Source organism: Thunnus thynnus, chromosome 5 (genome assembly GCF_963924715.1).
Source record: "Thunnus thynnus chromosome 5, fThuThy2.1, whole genome shotgun sequence".
Lineage (NCBI taxonomy): Eukaryota > Metazoa > Chordata > Actinopteri > Scombriformes > Scombridae > Thunnus > Thunnus thynnus.
The window spans coordinates 30,179,629-30,203,877 of record NC_089521.1 but is presented as its reverse complement, the minus strand read 5'-3'; the positions used below and the strand labels follow the sequence as shown (position 1 = coordinate 30,203,877).

General features: G+C 40.2%; 1 protein-coding gene across 1 annotated transcript in view; it reads left to right on the top strand.

Moving 5' to 3' along the window:
* Positions 1–24,249, top strand: part of cttnbp2 (cortactin binding protein 2) — a 100,453-nt gene that overhangs the window by 64,915 nt on the left and 11,289 nt on the right. Inside the window, exons 6-14 of the mRNA XM_067590649.1 lie at positions 4,012–4,111; positions 6,083–6,233; positions 7,872–8,072; positions 8,880–8,997; positions 10,237–10,530; positions 16,880–16,975; positions 21,406–21,485; positions 23,151–23,237; positions 24,001–24,100. Coding sequence (XP_067446750.1) covers positions 4,012–4,111; positions 6,083–6,233; positions 7,872–8,072; positions 8,880–8,997; positions 10,237–10,530; positions 16,880–16,975; positions 21,406–21,485; positions 23,151–23,237; positions 24,001–24,100 — 1,227 coding nt within the window. The remainder of the gene's footprint in view (positions 1–4,011; positions 4,112–6,082; positions 6,234–7,871; positions 8,073–8,879; positions 8,998–10,236; positions 10,531–16,879; positions 16,976–21,405; positions 21,486–23,150; positions 23,238–24,000; positions 24,101–24,249) is intronic.

Sequence of the window (24,249 nt, the reverse complement as noted above, 5' to 3'; positions counted from 1 at the left end):
TTATTAGAGTTTTTATCTGGTAATGCAGCATCAAGGGACAATATTGGGCTATGATTACTCATAATTTAATATCCTTTGTGCACAGATATAGAGCAGTGATTAAACTCAGGACCAAATCTTTGTCTGAGGTGTCCTGAGTCAGATTTTAACAGTCACCTGCCAGCAAAATCAGAAATTAAACAGCATAAATTAATATTAATATCTTTGTGACCATATTTCTCAAAATGGTTAAATAACGTCTGTAATTTTATGACCATGTGTATCCATTCATTTTACTGCATATGTGAGTGGGAATGGGAATCCTATTTGTGGTATTAGTCAGTAGTTAACTGGTTGATTGATGTAAAAGAGTATTGTTCAAGGAACCCCCAGAGGCTTGTATTGATTATCATTGATTAATAAACCGAAGGTGATACACCAAAATACAAACAAATGTTTCAAAGAGGATTGATTGTTCTGTGAGTATGGCTGAATGAATTTATGACGCATTCCTTACGAGGTCATGAGACACCATGATAGAGTTAATCTATAAATACATGAATAAGATCTATGTATACATACACACATAAACACACCAACGCCCACCAGTGTCTTTCCCAAGGACACTTCCAGTATGTTCCCTTTTATAATGTAAATAGAAAACGCAAACACGTTTAATCTGCATTCAATGAGACAGGACATAAACTGTAGTTTACGCTTGTTTGCTTTTGCCAAGCTTGAGCTTCTTAGTTATCAAATAACAAGTTCTGTTTTTCTGCATCGCTGATCCAAATAACTTCCACGTGATCTGTTTCCTTAAATAGTCAAGAGTTAAAAACTTATATCAACATCCGTCTCCTTCATGCATCAAACCTTCTGGTGTCTTTCCTGGTTGGTTGATTGTATTCTCACAACCCTACAGTCTTAGAAGTCTTGTGCCACATGAGATTCAGTTTTATTTCTCTCACTTGCACAAAACAAACTAGAGTTTGAATGAACTACTGCAGACATACCTGCTTTAATGTTTTTTTCTTCTGTCAACCATCATCGGTGTGTCTTTGAATAAGACCCTAAAGGACGGTCTTTCTCTCAGGTGTGACTAGTGCATTAATATATAGCAGAGCATAGTGAAGAAGAGCCTGCTCAGTTGATTTTGTATTAGATATAGAGCAGAAAGAATGTTTTGATCCAGGGTTGAATGCAGATAAGACTGCACTCAATGGACTGGACGACGCTATACGTCACCACAAAGGAGACTTTTCTGTTTAAGTCGTTTATTTGCCGCCATTTTCTATAGAAACTCAATCCGGGGTTTGATGCCTTGCAGTAGAAACCTTCAGAAGACGCATGTATATTTCAGTTTGAAGACAGTTTCTAACCACAAATTCTTCTGCCACCTGCTTTTTTTTTTAATAATCTCTGCAGAGACATGGTCCGGGATTGTCACTTGAACTAAATGAAATATTTATTGTGTGCTTTTGTTGGCCTGCAGCGAAGAGAAATAGGAAACGCTAATGCTCATTTTGTGGTCATTTTGTTGAATAAAAGATTTGCTCCATCATGCAGCTTTGACTCGCTGCATATCATTTAGTTAAGAACATAATCAGGCCAACTTCCTCTAAGCATCTAACTCATATGCATGAGAAGTGAGTGGTTGGTTTATCTGGTTTGATTGACAGGAAAAAAAAAAAGGAAACGGATTAAACACACAACTCACATCTGCTTCAAGTGATGGAGATTATATCAGCACTGACTGACGGAGATGTTACAAGCAAAGGAACAAAGTAACTACCAACACTGATTAAAGCTTGAATTATCTTCCATCTGCTGGATAAGGACAGTCGACTCTATATGAGGGATCATTGTAGAATACATTTGATTTTTATTTACCACCTGAACAACACCTGTGCTCATGTGGTGCTGTCATACACAATGAAAGACAGACTATATTAGACATCTATTTAGCTGAAATCGGCTGCCTGATGTGACTGATAATGACACTGATGAGAGCGCTGAGAGTGAAGCAGAGCAAAGTCGTAGGCGGGAAAACCAAAACAATAAGCTGATAGACGCCATGACGCTCCAAAGAATTGAAGGAAACTGTGGGTTCATCACTAAGAGCGACCCCCTTTCACATACAAGTAGCCATGATCATTTAGAAACATTGACATTAATAATCACAGACAGGAAAGTCTCAGCTGTCTTTCATACTTGACTGAAAATGTAATGTGTTGTTTTGATCATTTATATTTTTATGGTGACAGAAATAGAGTAATGTAAGTTAAGTTTGTATTTTTTATAAAGCTAAAAGAGTTCAACACGCATCATAAGATTAACTTGTTTACAGCAATGTCAGAAAATCTGCTGGAAGATTGTATTAATCTGTGTTGCGATGTCAACAATTCGAAAGCGTTCCCGGGCTGACATGACACTAAACGAAGATGTAGCGAGAAGACAAAAGACCCAGTGATGATAAACACTTACACATGTGCCGCTGTAAAGCTCGTAATTGCGTGAGCTGCGGCTGATCCCATTATGTTTGCTGCCATTAGACGGAGATGGACTGTCATGTCGGGGCTCTAACCTCAGCACGGACGTCGTCTACATGCTCATTTAGCCGACAAGCACGGAAAATTACACACACTGACAGTGCAGTGCATACAATCACACACACACAATAATTAATGCATGCAGACCCCTGTCTGTCTCTCACACACACACACACACTGCAGGTCTATCAAGTTTTGCCTCCCTGCTAAGATGTTTAGTAACACTCGGTCAGTCGAGGAGCATTGATCCGTGAACACGTCTAATGCAGCTGAAGGACAGCTGTACTGTCGCCTTATAGGTGGGCCAACACACAGTGAGGACACACATGCGCACAAAAACACACACAGATTTGTTGTGCTTTGCTTTTCCCCAAGAGTTTTCCCTGCCTCGTTTCACCGCCCTTCCTTCACTTTCTCTGTATACAAGTGAAACATTTTAAAGCCAACAGACATACGGTATGTTTATACGTTTAAACCACACACACACAGATGGTTGAGTCTACAATGTGAAAACATGAAATACCACAAACCTTCCCACAATGACAGACTAACACATTTACCTCAGTAAAGAGAATGCCAGGCTATTATTACTGAGACTGACTGTAGTGTTTTGTTTTTTTGGTCAACCCGTATATTGTAGTAGCTCGTGTCGCCTATATTTGTACAAGTGCTTCTTCTGATGCGCTATAGAGAGCTGACGTCCTCCTCCAGTTTCGGTTTAATTAGCTGTCATTTTCTCAGAAAGGGTTTTTCTAAAAAAAAAGCTGGAACATTTCCTGGGTGTCTGTCCATGTTATTAAATAAATGCGTACTGTACAATTATACCGGGGTTTATAATCTCAACAACTTGTCATTTTAACAAAGATAAAAGGCCACTTGGTTAGGATTCATAACTTCAGCTCTAATGGGGCTTTGATCAAGCCTCTCCGGCTCAGACGTGGGATACGCAGCCTTTGAAAGCTAACAAAGTGACTGTCCTTTGCCTTGCTGATGTGCTGAGTTTATGCCATCCAGTTCAGAAGTACATATTTAGATTATGGACAGAAGAAGGCAGTACCATGTTTAATATTTTCAGGAGAAGTGATGAAAGACATGAGAAAATAGATTGTCTGGCTGCAGCTTGTGGAACGGAGGCTCTATAACACTGAAACAACTCAAAATAGGATTTGTTACTGGCGGTATATGCAGTCATTCATAAAAAAGCTCCTCCATAAAATTGCTAACATAGATTCTGGAGGATTTTTCTTCCTATACCAGTATACGCTGTACACTGCAGTATCCATGGCAACAAGAACAGTGCCATTGCCAGTGTCATTTACTTTTAGATATTTTGGTGGTTTTTATGATGCTGTAGACTATACTTACTGTGTAGTTAAATCTGTCCCCCTATATCTACTGTTTTACACTGTATGTTTCATAGTGAACAACGATAGAATACATTATAATGTCTCTTTCTTTTGTTCTCTGTTATTCTCTCTATCAGAGTGTGTGAAGCTGCTGCTGTCTTCCGGTTCGCCTGTTGATGTTTCGGATGAAAATGGATTCACACCTTTACACTTTGCTGCCGGCCGCGGCCACTGCAGGTGAGCTCGTACGGATCCTCCTCCTGTACTGTAACTCCACAGCACATCCTGGTATTTTGAGAGGAAACTAAGAAACTAAGAGGTTTTCTTCAATAAATGACTCAAGAGATTAATCGAAACAACTGATTTCGAAACAAATTCCAGCCTTGACTAGAGCTGCAACGATTAGTCGAACGACAAAAAAATGATCAGCAACTATTCTTATCTATCTATAAATCGTTAATAAGTTATTTTTTAAGCAAAAAATGCCAAATATTTAATGGCTCCAGGTTCTTAAATGTGAGATTTTACTGCTTCTCTTTGTCTTATATTATAATAAATTGACTCTGTTTTGTTTTGACTGACCAACAGTCAAAAATCCAGACATCTGATGACTTTGAGCTCCAGAAAATTATGAATTATGATGAATTATGATTAATCAATAATGACAATAATCATTATTTGCAGCCCTAGCCTTGACCAAAACAAAGTCTTAACCCTGAAACAAATGGTTAACCTTGTGGGGACTTTGTTTTGTCACTGAGGTTTGAAGTCCTCACAAGGCCACAGCGATGACTTCAATTCATTCCACATGTTGCGTAAAAACCCTGCTGAGTCAAAGTCAAATACTTGCCTTGACCCTCTTTTGTGTGTCATTGTGGTCCATAATCGCTGCAGTATTTTGTGTGTTTTTTTGTAAATTGATGACTCATCACACATATTCCGCTGTGAGACGAGCACAGCTGGAATGTCCCACGTGTGAAATGCGACCACAAGACCCATGCCAGTAACCGCTCCAGGTTTAGATGCCAACGGCGCTGCCAGCGTGTCTGCTCGCTACCGTCACCACACCAGTTTCAACTGTGGTGGCTTTGTGGTGTACAGCGTAGGCTGTCAGGTCGAGACTCGCTCTGCATCACTCGGGAAGCTGTATGAGGTGATTTCCCACGGTTAAAATAAACCAGGATCAGGACTTAAACTGGGCAGCTGCCGTTCATGTCTGCAGCTCGACTTCCATCTCTGCTGATCGATTGTTTCGCCTCCTGAAACATCACCAGAGCTCAGAGTATTAATTATTAAGGGAAACATCTGCCCCTACTCTACGTATAGAGCGCTGTCAGTTCTGATCGCTCGTATTGATCCTGATGTATAGGCGGGATGAATCTGAAGCCTACAAGCCAGAGAGGCTCTGTCATCTACAGTGTGTGTCTGCGCCTGCCAATAACACGATGCCCTGGACCAGCTGGGGAATGTGCAGTGTTGTAATATCTGATCACAGTGTTATAAATAGTATGGGGATATCCAAAAGGCACGCTGATATATATATATATACACACACACACACACACACACATTGAGAGTTGATTCTATGGGGTTAACTGGTTTTTCAGTGGTCGTGGTAGCAGACTGGATCAGATTTCCTCAGATGATCTGCTCTCTCACTACTAGCGGAGAGCTGATCGATGTCTTCCTCTGTCTCTGAACAGGTGGCGTTCACACTCACAACTTCAGTGTGTGCGTGTGTCTACCTTATTTCTCTGCATGTTGGGCACAGGTGTATGTTAGGTATAAAACATATTATGTGTCATATCAAGTGGCTGTAATGGATATATGTGGCCAAAACCAACATCAAAAGAAAATAATTACTAAATGTTGGCTCTTATTTGTGTTTTTTACATAAGAAAATTGGCATTTTTTGCAATTTTTTGGTAATTAAAATGTTTTATCCAGTGTGTGTGACTGTAAATATAGAAAGTAAGCTCCACTGGAAATTGTAATGAGTAATGACAATCAAAAAACACAAATGTGTCTGTGTATATATATATATATATATATATATCCAAATTTTAGTCTTTGAGTTCAATAAAATAACAGCAATTATTGAAAGGGTGTATTACACCTACCCTTCGTGTGTATATGATTTTGTGTATGTGTTTGTATATGTGTATTTGTACCCCTGTGTCACTAACGTCGTCGCCCTCCTTCCTTTAGCTGCGTGGAGGTGTTGCTGGCTGCGGGAGCTGCCGTGGACGCGGCGGCGGCGGGGGGACAGACCTCCCTCTTTCTGGCCAGCGAAGCAGGAAGACTGGACTGTGTTCAGGTCCTGCTGAGCGCCGGAGCAGATCGCTCCCGCACCACAACGGTACGTCTGATTCACCGTACTGTACATGTTCTGCTTTTTAAACATCAGAAATAACACAACAGGACTCGCCTTTCAGAAGTTTGCACTTGAATTTTTGTTGTGCTCGCTCGCATTTAAGGTAATTTTCAGATGGTCACAAAGGCAGGACAGACTGCTGATACGTACACTTCCAGTAGAATTTTTGAATTTACACACTAATTAAAAACTATACCAATTAATAATCAGTAATACATTCAGTGTAAATCACAGATTGACCTCTTGAAATTGGGACACAGCAGCTTCTTGTCCTCAGATGACATCACTGCTACTTGCTCTAAACATTCCCTGTTTTCGGTTCTTTTACTCTGAAACACACATTTTTCTTTTTGGAATTTACTTCCTTTTTTAAGCAACAACCATAAAAACGAACAGAATCGTCGTCTTGTTCGCTCTGATGTTCCTCCTCATGTGATACGTTTTGTTACTCATTACTAACACGTCTCATAGTTTCACACTCAGCCCGCTGCACCGAAAGAATTTAACTATTCTCAGGGGGTCTGGTCGTCTTGATTGGTGCAAGCTCATTGATGAATGGGCTTCCTGGGTCTCCATGGAAACCATAGGGGTTTGTTAGTTGCCGTGGCAGCATGCGATGAGAGCCTATATTTAGTTACCTGCTTTGTTCTACATTTAGCTTGGCTTCCCTGCTGAGCCAGAGAGCTGCCAGAGTCTCTATAGCATATCCGACCTCTTCAGCTCAGGCGTATTTTTAGCAAATGTTGGCCTGCGAGTCGGGTCAAATGTAATGATTTAATACGGAGAAGGACTTTTAAACCAGGTTAAGAGAGTGCAGTACAGTCAGGACGCATTCATTTCAGAGTTGTTTTTTTTTTGTTGTGTTACAAACTGTTGAAAAAAAATTAGGTAGAAATATAAAAATCTGGATGAAAATTAACCCATTTTTTAAAAAATGACATTAATTACATTCCAGTTTTTCTTTTCAACATTAAATATGAGGGGAAATCAATTTAAAATGGTTTGCTCCATTTAATTATTTTGGGTCATTTTCAGTGAAAATCTGTAGAAACCGAGAACATGTACTATATATACTACTATGTTAACTTAAGAGTTAGTCAATTCATCAATTAGTCGATCAGCAGAAGATTAATCAACTACTTTAATAATTGATTAATCTTTTGGTGACACATTAGGCAGAAGTTCACTGGTTCTAGCTTCTAAAATGTGAATATTTGCTGGTTTTCTTTGTCTTTTATGATTATAAATTGAATCTTTGGGGGTTTTGGACTGTTGGTTGAACAAACAAGACGTTTAAATATGTCAGTATTTGCTCTGGTAAATTGTGATGGACATTTTTCACCATTATAGACATTAAAAAGAATAAATGATTAGTCAAGAAAATAACTGACTAAGTGATAATGAAAATATAGATTAGTTGCAGCCCGGTTATTGTATTACATTCTCAAAGCAAAATCACATTAATTCTACTTTGCACAAACATGATAAATGCAAAAGTTTCAAGAATTAAACTGGTAACTCCTTTGTTAGAATGTAAAATACCACTAATGGATTCTGTAATTTGAATCAGAGACTGATGTTGTTAGTGACGCTGTGTTCACTCACATTTTCATCTGTCTGCAGGACGGCTGCACGGCTCTCCACGCGGCGGTGCGCTCGGCACACGTGGACACGCTGCGTCTCCTACTTTGCCACCCAACTCAGGGTGACCTCACTGTGACCCTTGACCCTCCCAGCACCCTGGCACTGCCTGCTGCCCTGCTGAACCAGGGCAACAGTGACGGCTGGACGGCTGCACACATGGCTGCTGCCCTCGGCCTCAAGGTGTGTATGGAGTCGTATGTCTTCCCATCCTATTAGTCAGTATTTTTTAATAACCAGAACTAAAAGGAGAGTGAATACTGGACTTTTATTCATCAGATGGACACAAACATGACTCCAAATGAATGCTAATGTCACTCTCTAGCTGCTGGATATATAATTAGGTCATTATAAGCTAACATGTTATTGATAACACCTTCATAAGTTGATCATTTATCAAGGCTGAGTGTCTGTCAGCTTGTTTTTAGTCACCAAGCAACAGTTAAGCAGCTTTAATCTCGATGATTCCACATTAAATCAACCTTCTGTTTCATCTGCTGCTATTCTGCAGTTTATTCCACAATGTTTAAATGTTTACACTATTCTGTGTGTTTTTGTACACCAGACTGTCTCTACCTACACTCACACACTCATACTTTATCCACTACATCTTCCACTAATGTCCAGCCCCGCCATCGCTCTCCACAGTCGCCGGCTAATGGGACGGCTGACCTTGCCGGCTGGGATCGTTGCAGCTCAGCGTAAACGAAAGCAGGAGACAGTAGACTAGACTAGACTGGAGTGTCTGACTTGAATATAAATGAAGATCACTCATTGATGCGTGCGTTCACAACACACAAGAGCTTCTGTTTCAGAAATAATGTCGTCTGCGGTTGCAGTGCACAACCTTTAAGTATATACAGACGCTTCTCAGTCATACCGGGCGACTAATCTGACTTTATGAACAAAATAATCTCTTTAGTGTTGTCCTCATTTTGTTTTTATGATTGTGATCTGTCTGTGTGTGTGTGTGTGTGTGTGTGTGTGTAGGAGTGTCTGGAGGTGCTGTGCAGCCACAGTGAACAGGACATCGAGAGGAGGGATAAGTGTAATCGCACCATTCATGACGTGGCGACCGATGACTGCAAAGATCTACTTGAAAACCTCCGTGAGTGGCCTCCTGTGTGAGTGTGTCTGTCTGAGTGCCTTACAGAGGAATTACGTGTTTTCTTTTAACTAATTAGGTCTCGCTCTGTACTTGCGATCATTCTGATTGGTTCTGATATAATTTTACACATCGGCGGTAAGATTGAGAACCAGATGACATCATGTGAACTCAGCGCTGAGGCGATTAGACAGGTTGTAAAGATTGATGTCCACTCACTCAGATCACATTTTGGGTCCTGACATAAATCAGCTGGAATATTTTACTGTGAGGTTGTAACTCAGCCGACAGTGTCAATCATCCATACTGTTTTATTTCTACTCTGAACTTTAGGAGATGTTTAGTGAAGCACCGGCCAAGCCTTTTGAACACATACACTATGTTTAGATATTTACTATTTACTACTTTTCCTACAGTTATTGTCTGATCTGATTTTGGCTAAATTAATTTGAGATACTTTGAGACAATATAGAGATGGTTTACACATTTTCAGTGGTCCAGGCCATGACTGTAAACCCCTGGTCATAGTGATTAACCATCTACAACTTTATATTCATTCATATTCATTAAAGGCAGTTGATAAGTAGTAAGAAGTAAGCAAGAAGGGTGGTTACTCGACATGGAGACGACCTTTTTGAAGTTATTTGACAACACTCACTTCCTCCCAATACAAGATAACATGCACACTCTCATACAACTGAATATAATAATATATAACAAGTGCAAAAATACTGCATGCATGCAGGTATTCATACATGCATGAATGCATTTTAAGAACTTAACATGAGTAGAATATTATGATGGGCTTTTTAGTAGGTGTATATATAGGATGCATATGTCATTTATTTGCATGGAATCCTTAATTAGAAGTTTTTTCTGTAAAACAATTGAAACAATTCTGTAAAACAACATGACTTTTCATTGGAAGTTGATATGTGATAATATTGGATTATGAGTGACTATTTAAAATGAAAGCTTAGTTTTTGAGTATTTTAACAGAATATAATATGTTACATACTGATTACATTTAAGATGTGCTCTTTATTCTGGCGATAAATGATTTTCCTATGCTTAACCTTTACTGATCAATGAAAACGGTGCATTAATTTGCTCCAAACTAAAGCAATATTTGCCAAAGAAATGACTGTACCAACATTTTTTTTATATTTAATCTTTTCCTGTATCTCCCCCCTCTCTTAATCGTTCTTCCTCCCTCCCCTCTCTGTCTGCTCTCTCCTCCAGACTTGTACCGGGTCCTGGTTCGTCTCCAGTGTCCAGCCGGAGGAGGAGGAGCGGGGTCCATGTGTCCCGTGGAGGCCCTGGAGGAGGAGGGGAAGGGGGTCACCAGCAGCCAGTTGGTGCTCGGCCGAGTGTCGGTCGACCGGTCGATGTGTTGGTCTCAGCTGAGCGCCGCCCTCGGCCGCGCCCTCACCTCCCACCTCCAGGTCCTCTGCGGAGACGCTCAGACGGCCAGAGAGGAGACGCAGCGTCCTCCGCTAGGCCTCGGCCCCGCCAGCATCGCCTCCATCCTCATCGGTGAGGAGATTTAATCCCTCTGCCTCCTTATTTTATTTTCCCATTTGTCCTTTCTTTCAATCACTCACACGTGTCCCTCTCTTGCACATCTCCTTCATCCTAAACTCCTTTGCTCCGGATGACTTTTTCCTCCTTCTCCTTTTCCTTACATCTTTTTCCTCCCTTCCTCACACACTTTCCTGCCTTCCTGATAATTATTTCTCTCACTTTTGCCTCCGCTTTCTTCTTCATGCGTTCCTTCCTGCCTTACTTCCTTGTGCAGTAGAGCTGTAGCTTTCTAACAGTCCACGTCTTCCATCAGTTGATATTTAAGCTGCTGCTCCTAGTTAACTCTGAGCCTTTTCATGTACCTATTCAATTACAGCGGCCCCAGCGCACCTAAATGTGATAAAGAGCAGGATGAGGTTTAGCTCGTTGGCAGGAGTCCACTCTCTCTCGTTGTATCTGTCTTTCTGTTTAACTACAGCTTTACGTTGACAGCGTCTGTCCTTGTAGTGTAAACCGAAAAATTAATGGACTGAAGTTACAGTTTATAGAAGCTTTGTTTTTTTTTTGCTGTCGTAGCCGTATCGGAGGTCCTCGGCTCTCGGCCAGCTGTGTTTGTGCACAGCTGGTTGTGATAAATGTGTATCTTGGCTGTCATGTAGGAATGACGCTAACTTCTGCGCTGATGTTGACGGGAAAAGGATTTATTTGGATGACATATAATATCAGATAACAGTATGTTAATGTAAAAACTGTTTTAGACAGGTGTTACTTTAACTTTATCCTCATTTTAGAGGGTGTTAGTTTGCTTTATAGTGAGAAATCTTTCTAATATTTATTCCACTCTCATTGATATTGATGAGGTGGACAATCAGTGCTTGAAGTCTACATTTCTACATTTTTGGTGACTTTTTCTGGCACTTCTCACAAGCTGCTGGTACTCTTTTTCTGCCCTCTCTAATATCAGGTTCTCTAGGTGATTCATAATGCCCCCCCCCCCCCCCCCCCCCCCCCTTCATTGCACCACACACTAAAGCTAGTGTAGACAGCCTGAGGGTCAACTGGACATAGAGCATGGTGATGCATTGGGATTTCACTGGGAAGTCAGTTGAAATGGTTGTCCCCTTGATTAAATAAATGTATGTTGTGAACATGTATTTGTTTGTTTGTTTATTTAACAAGGACAGGGACAGTGCATTTTAATAAACATTGCTGTAAATTTTCATCTGTAGTCCCTGGACAGATGTTACAGAGTCACCCTGAAAACAGAATATGAAAATGAGATTGAAATGACAAAGTTACTGAGGTCTTTTATGAGAAGAACATATATAATATTAATAAAAAAACATGATTCAGGACATCCTTAGAACATGCAACACACAGACTCATGATACAAGATATGTAAGACAATAAATACATGAAGATATGAATGTTAATAGAAAAGCAGATTGAATAAAACCACGTTGAGCTGCGTTGTTAGACACTAACTAGAACATGCAGAAGCACAGATACAAAAAGCAGTAAAATACATCAATTAATCTGACACAATAAAAGCAAAAGCACAATAAGACATCAGCAACATCTCCGAGTATCTTCTCTTCACTGTAGAAGTTCAGAATGCAACACTTAATGATTTGCTGATACTGGCTGATACACGCGCCAACATGTGAATAAGAGGGAGCTCTGATGCTTATTTTTTTCCACTTCAAGCACTGTGGAAAACATTAGAAAAACCTCTCAGTACAACACAGTACAAATCAAAAGCACCATAAACTAAACTACAGCCTCCGAATTGACAATAAAGCTGAATCAAAGCGTCTCTAATACAGTTTCAACAAAAAAACAACTGAACATTATAACCTTCATCAAACGCCCAGCAAATTAAATTGAAGACTTTTTAATACTTTTTCACTGTCATACTGGTTAAAGAATGACAGAGAAGTAGAACAGTAATACTGATGATAATAGAGACAAAGATAAATGGCAGAAAATTGATGGAGATTAACCAACTACAAAATAATTAATTAATTTGAGTGAATTAAAGCAATGAGCAGCAACAACAGTGTTTGCTACAGGTCTTACATTGTAAATTAAGTCTAAGACTTTTTAAAATCCCATATAAGACCTTTTTTTTCTCTGAGGGAACTAAATTCCTCAGTTTTTGAGACTTTTCACTACATGCAGATCATCAAACTGCACCTCGGAGTCTTTACTGTTATTATCACAGAGCGGTTGTAACGTATTTGTGATTTCACTGGCAGAAGATATTTGTTTGGCTGATGGTCAGACTGAGCCACACACACACACACACACACACACACACACACACACACACACACACACACACACATATGATACTCTTCTAAACTGTTAAATAACTAATCTGTTGGAACATGTGGTGTGTGTATATGTTGCTTCTATGTTTCTGTTCTTCTGCTGATCAAATGTCATCAGTGTGTGTTTTCTTCAGATGGACGCTGGTTTAGGGTTAGAGTTACGTGTGTGTGTGTGTGTGTGTGTTAGACTGATAGAAAAGGAAATCGATGTCCTCTACCTCAAACAACGAGGATTATAATTCTCTCCTTCTGTCTGCCTCGGTGCCTCCTGTTGGTCTGTCGCTACGACTCTGTATCACACGTTAACTGTCACACAAGGAATAAGGCAGGTGTGTGTGTGTGTGTGTGTGTGTGTGTGTGTGTGTATGTATGAGTGGTGGGGGGGGGGGGGGGGGATGAAAGAAGGCACCAGCAGAGGAAGGAGGGATGCATAATGGATGAGATGGGGAGGAGGATGGAGGGAGGGGAGGAAGATGCCAATTTAAGAGAAAATGTCCGTCTTGTGTGTCAACCGGGGATCCGACAGCAGACGTTCAGACACTCTTTGGTGTCTGGCTTTGTGTCTGCATGCGGGTCTCATTTGCCTCTCAGCGTGTCTGCATATATTTCTCATTTCTCTCAGGCTGTGTGTGTGTGTGTGTGTGTGTGTGTGTGTGTGTGTGTGTGTGTGTGTCCTGCTAACACTACTCCTACACACACGTTTCAACTAGTGCTGCAACCGTGAGTCAGTTAATCGATTAGCCGACCAGCAGGAAATTAATTTTGATAGAAAGTGCCTCACTGAGATTATATTATTATTATTTATAGGAGTGTCCCGGCCAAGATAGCAACAGCATATTGATTATACAGTACATGCAGGTAGAGCTGAAACGATTAGACAGATTGACAGAAAATTAACTACAACGATTTTGATAATCTAATAATTATTTTAGTCATTTTTCAAGCAAAAATGCTAAATATTAGCTGGTTGCAGCTTTTCAAATGTGAGATTTGAGGCTTTTCTGTGTCAAACATGATAGTGAACTGAATATTTTGGACTGTTGATCAAACAAAACAAGACATTTGAAGACGTCACCAAAGGACAAAACGATCAGTAGATTAATCAAGAAGATCATCGGCAGATAAATGTTTAATGAATATATTTGTTAGTTGCAGCTCCGCATATCTCCTCAGATGGGTCGTTCTAAAGTCGAGGGGTCCTGATGGAAAAAGCACCTTTAGATTTAAGCCTCGACTTTGGAACAGCTAGAAGGGCTCCACCTGAGGGTCTGAGGCTCGTATGGGGGTCAACATATCTGTGATGTAGCTCGGAGCTTCAGACCCAGACGTGTTTTAAAAGTGATCAGTAAAATCTTAAAATCAATTCTAAAACAAACAGGGAACCAATGGAGAGGAGCCAGAATGATGTGATGTTTTTGTCTGTTAAAAGCAGTAAGAAGCCTAAATATTGAACTTCAATGTGAAGTTAAAAGTTCATTTTTTCATAAAGTTAGATGTCCCATCAGTAAGAAAAACCCTCAAACTTTTTCCCTAACAGTTTCTCTCGGGGATAAAACAAAAGCGCAGCAGCAGTTTGGTGAGTTTGCAGTAGATAATGGAGAACTTCTATAAAAGCTTCATGTCAGCACAGGGGAATGAAAGCCCGACTTCTGAAAGTTGTTCTGTACTCTGAAGTGAAGAGCTGCCCCCCAATAAACCCGATAGTTGGAGTCATCTGTCACAGAGCTTCCAGCTGAATCATCTGCCCCCTTAGTTCAACCGTCAAATTACCTTTTTATTTCCACAAAGCCGTCAAATGAGGAACGATGTTGGAAAAGCTTGAAGTTCTACAGTACATGGTGACTTTTTCTTACTGTAAAATATCACATTTTAAATTTTACTTGTGTTGTAAGTGTAACATCCTTCTAGAGCTGCTAAACAATCGACAGAAAATGAACTATTTGGATCATTGATTGGCGTTTTTTTACTTAAATGATTAAACATTTGAGGGTTTTAGCTTCTCGGATTTGAGAATTTGCTGTTTTTCTTTGCCTCAACATCATGGTAAATTGGATATTTGGGGTTTTAGACTGTTTGTTTGGCAAAACAAAACATTTGGACTGTAGGAAACTGTAACGGGCATGTTTCACAGTTTTCTGATACTTCTACTACTGATCATCAGATTCATTGATAATGAAAATAATCATTGGTTGCATCTCGTTTAGACCCTGATAGAGCTGCCTGTTCTGATCTAAGCTGTACTGGGGAGCAGGTCACTACGAAATTAGAGATAAACACAGGAAGTGATGTGTTTTTATCTTTCTTCTCGATCTATAGTCGATCTACAAGCAGCAGGCAGCACATAACATTATCATTTAACATTATCAGAAGACGAACATACAGCTTTATCACATACAGTACCGTTGTAAGCTGACAACATATGTAATAAGACTTCTGTGAGTTGTTTTTTCCTGTGCTGCCTGTGCTGGGAGTGATGTCACTCAACTAAGCTGCAAAGGATTCGACCAGTTCATGTGATGTCGAGGCTTTAGGCTACAAAGTTGTACAAGTGTCAACCTGTGATCAATGCATTTCCTTTCATCAGCCTCTTGTTTCCATTTATATCAGTGTGATATTAAACACAACTCACAGAGATTTTAACCCTGCTGATGTTGCATTGGTAGTGCGGTTAAAAGCAGAGATCGCTTTGAAAGCTGTAGTCGGTGCGTTCAAGTGCTCGTGGTGAGTTCGGCTGGTTGAAGCTCAACGAGGGCCTCGGCCTAACTCGTGTACATTAGCTTGAGGAGGAAAAACTTCCACACGACTCCAATGTTAAAAAATAATAAAACAAGTATTTATTCCACAGTTTGTCGTATCTTCTTACAGGAGTATTCAAAGCAAAGTTCTCCTAATCAGCAAACTATAGTACGGTAAGAAAACCGTGTGGCTCAGTCCTTACTAGAGCCTCGACTCACCACAGGTTCACCCTGGTAAAGTGTCAGTAACCTACTTCACTGTTTTAACAGAAAGCTTAAATAACGTTGCCTTTACAAAATATCATCAACATCAATTAAATCAAATAATTATTAGCTGAACTTTAATAAATCACTATTAATTAACTTATTCAATACCTTATATGTAATTTCCACTTATTTACTAAACTAAACGTACATAAACGCAACTTGGCTCCCACAGTGAGGTAGGAAAAACACGTCTCTCTAATGATTTAGTAGAAGAAGAGTTTAGAAGAGCTTAGTTATTATATTATAACACAGAGTCTTAATTTGATTTCAGGTGCAGCTGTACTATTAAAATGAATAACTTGCAAACATCTCATGGTTTCTCTCAAACCTTGTTGATACTGGTTCAGTATTCACAGGAGTGTCGGCATCAGACCTTCTTCTCTCCCCAGAAAATATATTTAAATGTTTAATTCCTACAACACTACTTATAATGCATCATCTTGTCCTAATCTGATGTGTATTTGCTCTGATTAGATCCTGTGAGAGAATCAGTCCCATAGAGAAGGTTATGGCTTCACGCTGCTCTACAGAGAGAGGGGGGAGAATGAGAATATTCTGTGCATTAATGTTTTATCTCTATAGCATTTCATTTAGAAAAGTACATTCTGTTATTTATTTATTTATGGATGTGAGCTCGACAGAAATAAAGCTACCGAACTGCCTGCTGGATGAGCCAAAGATAAGTTTTATTATGTCCTCTTCTATTCTAGTCACATGAACATAAACTGCAAAAAAAAAAAAAAAAAAGCAAACAGTCGTTCGTTTCAGGCTCCTGCAGCAGCTGGTCACTGAAATGGTTAAATAAACTGGTTATGTATTTATTCTTTATGCTACAGTATACACGACCTGCAGATAAATTATACATTAAGCTGCATATAATTTATGAATATACTGCGCATTAAACTATTCTACATCCTTTTCTATTTCATAGTATCTGTTAGCATTTGTGTTTTGTTTGTACAAGTCTGTTTATGTGATTTTGATTTTATTATCCTAACGCGTCTCTGTGTGTCTGTTTTCTTCCAGGAGACACTGAGTGGTTTCCCGGTCAGGAGCTGCCTTTGTCCCCCTGGGATCTGGTCAGAAAGCCTCTGAGCCAGTACGTCACCATCCGCCTCAAAGGTACAAAACCTGGCAACCAGAATCTGTCTTCACTCAACAGCACTGAGCCAAAACCCAGAATCAGAGCTGCCATCAGTGATAGCAAATGGCATTTGGTGGATGAAAGTGCCTTACAAATGTTTTTGGATTCATTCGCAGTGCGGGCATTTTTGTACCAGACTCTACCCGCTGAGCTGCACTGCATGAAGGGAAATTTAAGCCAAATTGTTTTTCCAGAATAGATACTTTGACTGAATAATAACCAGTCTGAATCTAAACTAAATCAGAAATAATAAATGATCACTGATTAAATTACAGCAGCACCGGTCATTTGAGCAGATCTGTCCTCGAGGTCCATATTTCTTAAGTCAAAATCCACATGTAGCCCGACTGGAGAGACATTTGTTTTTATTTAAAAACATTAAAACAAAAATAAACAAAATGCACTTGGACCCACAAAACCCCACTCAGAACAGATTTATAGTCCAGAGGAATCACATAACATAGAACGTTGTTTGCTTCTCTAGTACTTGCAAAAAAAAAAAAAAAAAAAAGTGAAATATGTATCTTGCAGCACATATTCTGCAGTTTCACTAATGTGTGGGACTGTCTGGGTGCACAAGGACACAAAGTAGGACTGGAGAGAGAATCAACCGGGTGTTTCACTACTGTTTTACAATCGTCACCATCACCATCGCTAACAAAAGATGAAATAATATCCACCATGAAAGCTTTCCAGATGTTGTCAGATCTTGTCTCAGAGTGTTACGAACCACTGTGCAGCTCATGGATCTATTACTGAAACCGACCTTCCTGGATTGTATTTTTATGTCTCACCGATACCTGAAGCAACACTCAGTCACCATCACATCCCCTCGTGTAGCAGCACCTGAACCCTCACGTTTTAAATTGCTACAGGTTAGACGTGTAGCTGCCTATCAATCGAACTCGGCACGCGTCTCAACGACCAGTCTGGAGTAATCCGGGAAGACCATGATGCAGTGGCCATTCCATGTCACTCTCCTTGCTTTACTATGCGCCGCTGTAGCAATCCGCTCTCTGTCCTGGAACCGGGGAAACCTGGACCGCCGTTTGGTCGACGACTGGCGACGGTCCTGTGAGCTCGGTCGATCTTGACGCCGTCGGGATAGTCCATGTAGCTGCCTGTCAACGATTGATGTGAAAGAACAGAATCATGTCTGTTTAGGGACAGAATCATAAGTGGAAGAAAAATTAAATAACACCTGCAATGAGGCCTACTGCATAACCTAAATAACTGATTTTTAGACCTTTGTTGCATGTCATACCCGTCTCTCTACCCATGCTTCCTTTCTCTTTGCACTTAAAAAAGTAATAATAATCCATCTACAGACTCATTACAGGAGCTTATACAACCTTTTAGTGTTTATACAGATATTTTCCTTCCAGTTTTGGCTGCACGTCAACATGGCAGAATCTATCATAAGAAAACAACGTTGGTATCTCACGAGCCTCTGTACATGATACTGATCCACTATGAAGATGTCTGTATTATCTGTGTGATGATGTAATGTTGTAGATTGTAAAATTGGCACAAAATGTTGAATAGGTGCCTTTTTTCTTTTTTTTTTTTTTTTGATGGAAAAAAATATCCAAGATGAAAATAATCATTTTTGAAAAGTGGGATCAGAACAAAAAAACCGATTCCTCCGACTCTGCTGTTAATGATTATAGATGAGTCACAGCAGCAGACAGTCCTGCAGATATTAGAATAATCTTTCTCTCTCTGTCTGCTGCTGCTTCTGTTGCTGCCTCTGTTCCCTGAATTGCTTTATCTACAGTATTTCTCGTCTCAGTGAGTCAGGGAAAAAAAAAAAGAAAAGCCTGAACAATAGTCTGGCACCATGAAAATCAGGGTGAGCAGCAGCCAGGCTCTCCATCTCGCTCCACCTCCTCTCTCTCTCCACCCTCCCTCCTTTCATCAATCCATTTTATCTCCTTCCTGCGTCTCCTGTGTTCTCTCTCTCCGTCTCTCTCGTTGTCTTTCTATTTCTCCTGAAGAAGACGTCTCACGGTGCGAGCAGGGGATGCATCTGTAGCCTTGTGTGTGTGTCTGAGTCTGCGTGTTTGTGTACACGATGCAATGACTCAGTGGTCCGTATCGACCTTCCCGTCCATCTGCCCTCCGTCACCGTGTTGGCGTCGAGCCAGGAAACGTCCGGCACATGTTTATTGTCTCAGAAGGAACTTGATTAAGAGACAGTGTGTAAATAATAGTTGATGGTTATTACTCACAGCCATAAATTCCAAACATACTGCACCCTCGAAGTTTGTATCGACCTTCTTCTTCTTCTTCTTAGTGTTTTTGTTGTTAGATATCAGATGCTGCCATATTTGTTTCACTGGTGACGATGCACATTAATCATCATCAACAATCTGCAGTTCCATCACAACTAAAACCTGACAAAATAGGGCAAAAAACCCCCATAATACATCACAGTTCAAATAAGCAACACTTTATTTTCCTATAATTTACTAGAATATAGCTGATAACTAACTGTAAAATATGCAGGTTTGTGTAATTGGCATTAATTATAGAGAAAATTGAGTGAGTGTTTATTTGGTTCACATCCAGTTCATTAACTCCAGTTAATTGCCAGAGTAACGTAGAGAGTCTTTAATAACAGGTCGCTGAACATGCAAAAAATAGGACATTTGCTTACAGGTAAGCATACAATTCAACATATACGGAGCACAAGGTCTCCAGTAATAAAATGAATAATGCATGAAGATTTAATTGGGTTTAATTGGAGCAAGTCTTTCAAGGAAAATTACTCCTAGAAACCAACAACTCCAACTAATAAACTCAAATAGCTGTTTCAGGGCTACAACTAATGATTATTTTCATTATTGGTTAATTAACAGATAATTTTCTTGAATAATCAGTTTGTTTAGTGTGTAAAATGTCAGAAAATAGTGACGAACGACCGTTAAGAGTCAAAGGTGACGTCTTCATGTCAACAGTCCAAAACCCCAAAGAAAATCTGATCATGTTTGACAAAGAAAAACATGAAAACATCACAATTTAGAAGCTAAAACCAGCAAATGTTGGAATATTTTACTCTAAAAATGACTAAAACTATTATTTGATTATCAAAATAGTTGCAGATTCATTTTCTGTTCTGACTAATCATCACAGCTCCACACTGTTTCAGACCATGTTTTTCTTCTTTTTCTTGATAAATTTGTACCAAATTCTTCTTTTAGGGAAATTTCCCAGGAAATTACTGACCCCTTAAAATAAAGTGTAGCAACCAGAGATACTAATGTGCTGTAAACAGTGTCCATCTTAAGAAAACAAACGTTGGTTGCATCCTGTAGTCTTTGTTTTCACTGTTTTACAGCTGTTCCTTTTGGAATGATTGGGTTTGGGGAAAAAGTCTTTTTGGCCAAATGTGTCACTTGATCCTGAAATACTTGCTTATGTGGAGAGTTGTCAGGCGTCAGCGCTGTAAAATAGGACAGGCGAGCTGTAATGACGTGTCAAGATGCTGCTGGTGTGTGGGCTTACATAGAAAACAACAGATTTGAGTATTTTTAATATGCATCAGACACAACTGGTGAATGTTCCCAATTATCCTCTGTGTTAAAATCCTTTTTTTTCCCCATAAGAAGTCAAACTGATGGGGTGTTTTACTCATTTTCAGAAACCATTTGGAAACATTTGTCACTATCTGGAAAGAGGGAATAGAAAAAAACATGAAAGGACAAACTGGAATAAGACTATAGAATAAAAGTTACTAAAAATACTCCTCTAGTATGAAAAAAATGATACTTGATACAACAATATTCTTGCAACAAAGATTTCTCGAAGCATCTGAAGACATTTGATCATATGGACGATTTGAAATAAAAATTAGAGGCAGCAGCAGATTGATTGACATCTCAAACTGATGTTTTAGCAGAGTGTCGAACATAATGATAAAAGCTTTCATCATAAATGTTAAAAATGGTTTCTGTGAGAAGTCTGAAAAATGTAGTTTAAATATTCATCTTGGAGGGGAAGATGAGTAAGTGTCGGTTTCCTCGAGAAGTAGATTAAAACCTCTCGCAGCTGTAATTCCTCCTACTCACTGATTTAAAGCATTAAGAGCTATTACTGAGTAAATAAACTACACTGACCGCTCACTCTCATTAATGGACAATATCCACATAGTGTATCACAGGCATTCAGCTGAAGAGCACCAGAGGACACACACACACACACACACACGGCTTTTGAATATTAAGGATGTCGAACCTGCGGCGTCGAAGTGTCAGGACAGTCACCTTGTGATTCAGAGCCGTGTGATGTAACCGAAGAGACGAAGTGTCTTATGGTCGCTGACACCGAGCGTGTAGACAGAGCAGATTTGTGGATTTATGTGTGTGAATTGTGTGTGTGTGTGTGTGTGTGTTTTTTTTCTTGACAGGTCTGTCTGAGTCGTGTCTCGATGAGTTGGCTCTGGATTCTCTCTTCCCCCTGCCGCTGCTGCACAACTACGTCCGCCTGGTACACACACACACATTCATGCAAAAAACACACACACACACACGCAAGGCCGCGAGGGATTGAGGGATTAGACGAGTAAAACGTTGAAAAATAGGGAGGAAGCTGGAAGACTGCAGTGAGAGAAGGACAAAGAAAGGCAGAGGAAAGAGAGAGAGAGAGAGATGTGGAGTGAAGTGATGGACAGATGAAAGGAAATAGAGAGAGAGAGAGAGAGAGAGAGAGAGGGAGGATCAGTGCTCACTATTTTCTAACAGCTACAGTGCCCCCTGCTGGCTGTGTTGAAGACCTGCAAGTTAACGTTGAGAATTTACATTTTAAAACAGCAATAAAACACAAGGCAGAGCAGGCAGATCAAAACCAATCAATGACAAACGTTCACTGAAGAGATTTCCACCAGCAGCTGCAGCTCTAAATGTTTTATGTCGCGTATTTTCACCAGTAAACTGATGCTTTAATCTACAGTGACACAAGAGCCTGACAGTGAAACATGTTTCACAGCTTCGATCACAAGTTAAGGAAGTTTGGGCCGCAACTGTTGTTTATATTAATGAATCTGTTTATTATTTTCATCTTAATTAATCATTTAATCTTTAAAATGTCAAAATTTTTGACAAATGCGCCTCGATTCAAGGTCACAGAGATCAAAACCTGAAGTATTTTATTCACAAGAATATAAAAACATTTATCATCATTTCTACAGATCAAATAATCAATTAATCATCTAATGAGATGTCATGTGCGAGTGTGTTAGGAAACCTGTTAAATGTCCTGTTTAGTGTAGTTAATTAAGGCTAATTTACCTGCTCTTTTGTTTATTTGTTCACTTTTCACTCAGAGTCACAGCTGCTCATTTAACATTCGCCTTTGAGGTATTTACTGTAGTTTCAAAGAGCATCGCCTTGATCAAAAACACATTATTAAAATATTAGACAACCTTATTGCTACATATACACCATAGCAAAAAAACCCAACAACAACAAAATAAAATGCAGTGCGGGGTCCTAATAGCAGACACCGCCATATGACAACATGAAAACAGCGTTATCATCAAGAGGACTATGTTGTCTGGCACTGAGCCTCCACTCATGTTGGATTTTAATATTTTGATCATGCTGGAGAGGCTGTTTGAATCCAGCTTGAACCTCTCTGATACAAAAGATAAAAAAACAACTACCAGATAGTAAAATAAACCAATGTGGAAAGCTGTGTAGTGTGCAACATGGCAAATAAAAACGCAACAATACGAATATATTCCAGCCGCCTAGAGGCAGATATTCCAAATACCGCAGCAGTATATAACACTATATCACCTGCGTTACATGCAGCCTGTTCTAAAGAGGTTAAATCGTACATGTGGAGTTTTTGCGGATCAAACACGATGCAAATCAAAGCTGCCTGTCTGACTCACTGACTCTCCTTTAAAGTAAAAAAAAATACACTTGGCGTGCAGCCACTTGTATTTTCAAGTAAATAACTCTTTGACTTGCAGATCACGTTGTGTCACAGCTGCGAACGTCCACAGATCTGAGTCACAACAAACACCCTGAGCACAGATACTGATCCGACACATGAGGCTTAAATGAAAGTTTTCATAATAATAATAACATTTAACGTAACACATTTTTTTTCTGACATGTTTTTTCACGTTTCTCTCTCTCTGTGCAGGTGGAACAATATGGGAACCTCATCTTTCACGGGCTGGAGGGCAGCTGTCAGGAGTACATCGCCAATCTGATCGCTCGCTGCATCAAGGTACGTCTACCGGTGCTCTAACGGGCAGCCTTGTGTGTCCAGTTTGTGGAGAAACGAGCAATAACAGTCCAGAGAGCGGTGCGTTCATCTCAAGGTCATCCATCAGGTTTAGGGTGGGGGGGGGGGGGTGTCATGTACTTTTCAAAACCAATTCATCCATGACCAGACCAGAATGAGAGAAGACAAGGCTCCTGAGTTTATAACCTTTTGGAAACCTGCACAAGAAGAAGTTACATGTAGCTCTCTGTTGCACTGCTGCAACGAGACAGACGTCACACGCAAACTGCTCTAATGTCTCGCTACAACATGACGAATCAGGTCAGGGATTTGGGGGGGGAAGAGGAAGAAGGAAAACTCCTACGACAGGATACACACTCAGAGTGATGTAACTTCCATTTTGATCTTTTTTTTTCCAGCACACCTGTAACTATCGGAGCGCACGTGATAGTGTTTTGTGAAATGGTGTTTGTTCAGTCGCACGTGAGCTGAAGGAATCCAGGAAGTAAGAAAGGAAAACGTCTTCGGCGGCATCTCGACCGCGCTGTGCTCTCAATGATCGCAGCGATGAGCCTGGAAAAGCCCCTTCAAGCTCATTCAAATTCTCCTCTTGCTCCGTTTCTCCTCACTCTTGCATAGTAGTAGTAGATTTTCTTTGTTTCCATGACAACGCGCTCCCTTCTTACCTCTCTCTGTCTGTCTCTTTCATTCATTCCCCACCACCTCGATCTCCCCCTCTCTCTCTCTCTCTCTCTCTCTCCTCCAGTCCAAGCAGGAGGCGGGGGGGCTCGGCTGTGATGTGGTGCGCGTGGAGGTGGAGGAGAGTCTGACCAAAGAGCAGCTGCTGGAGACTTTCATCACCTGTGGTAAGATCACACACACACACACACACACACACACATACACACACACACATATATACATTAAATCAGGTACTTGCACACCCTCGTTTTTGTCTCTCCGAGGGATCCTTACTGATGTATAAATGACGCACAACAGGTGGTGAACACACAAC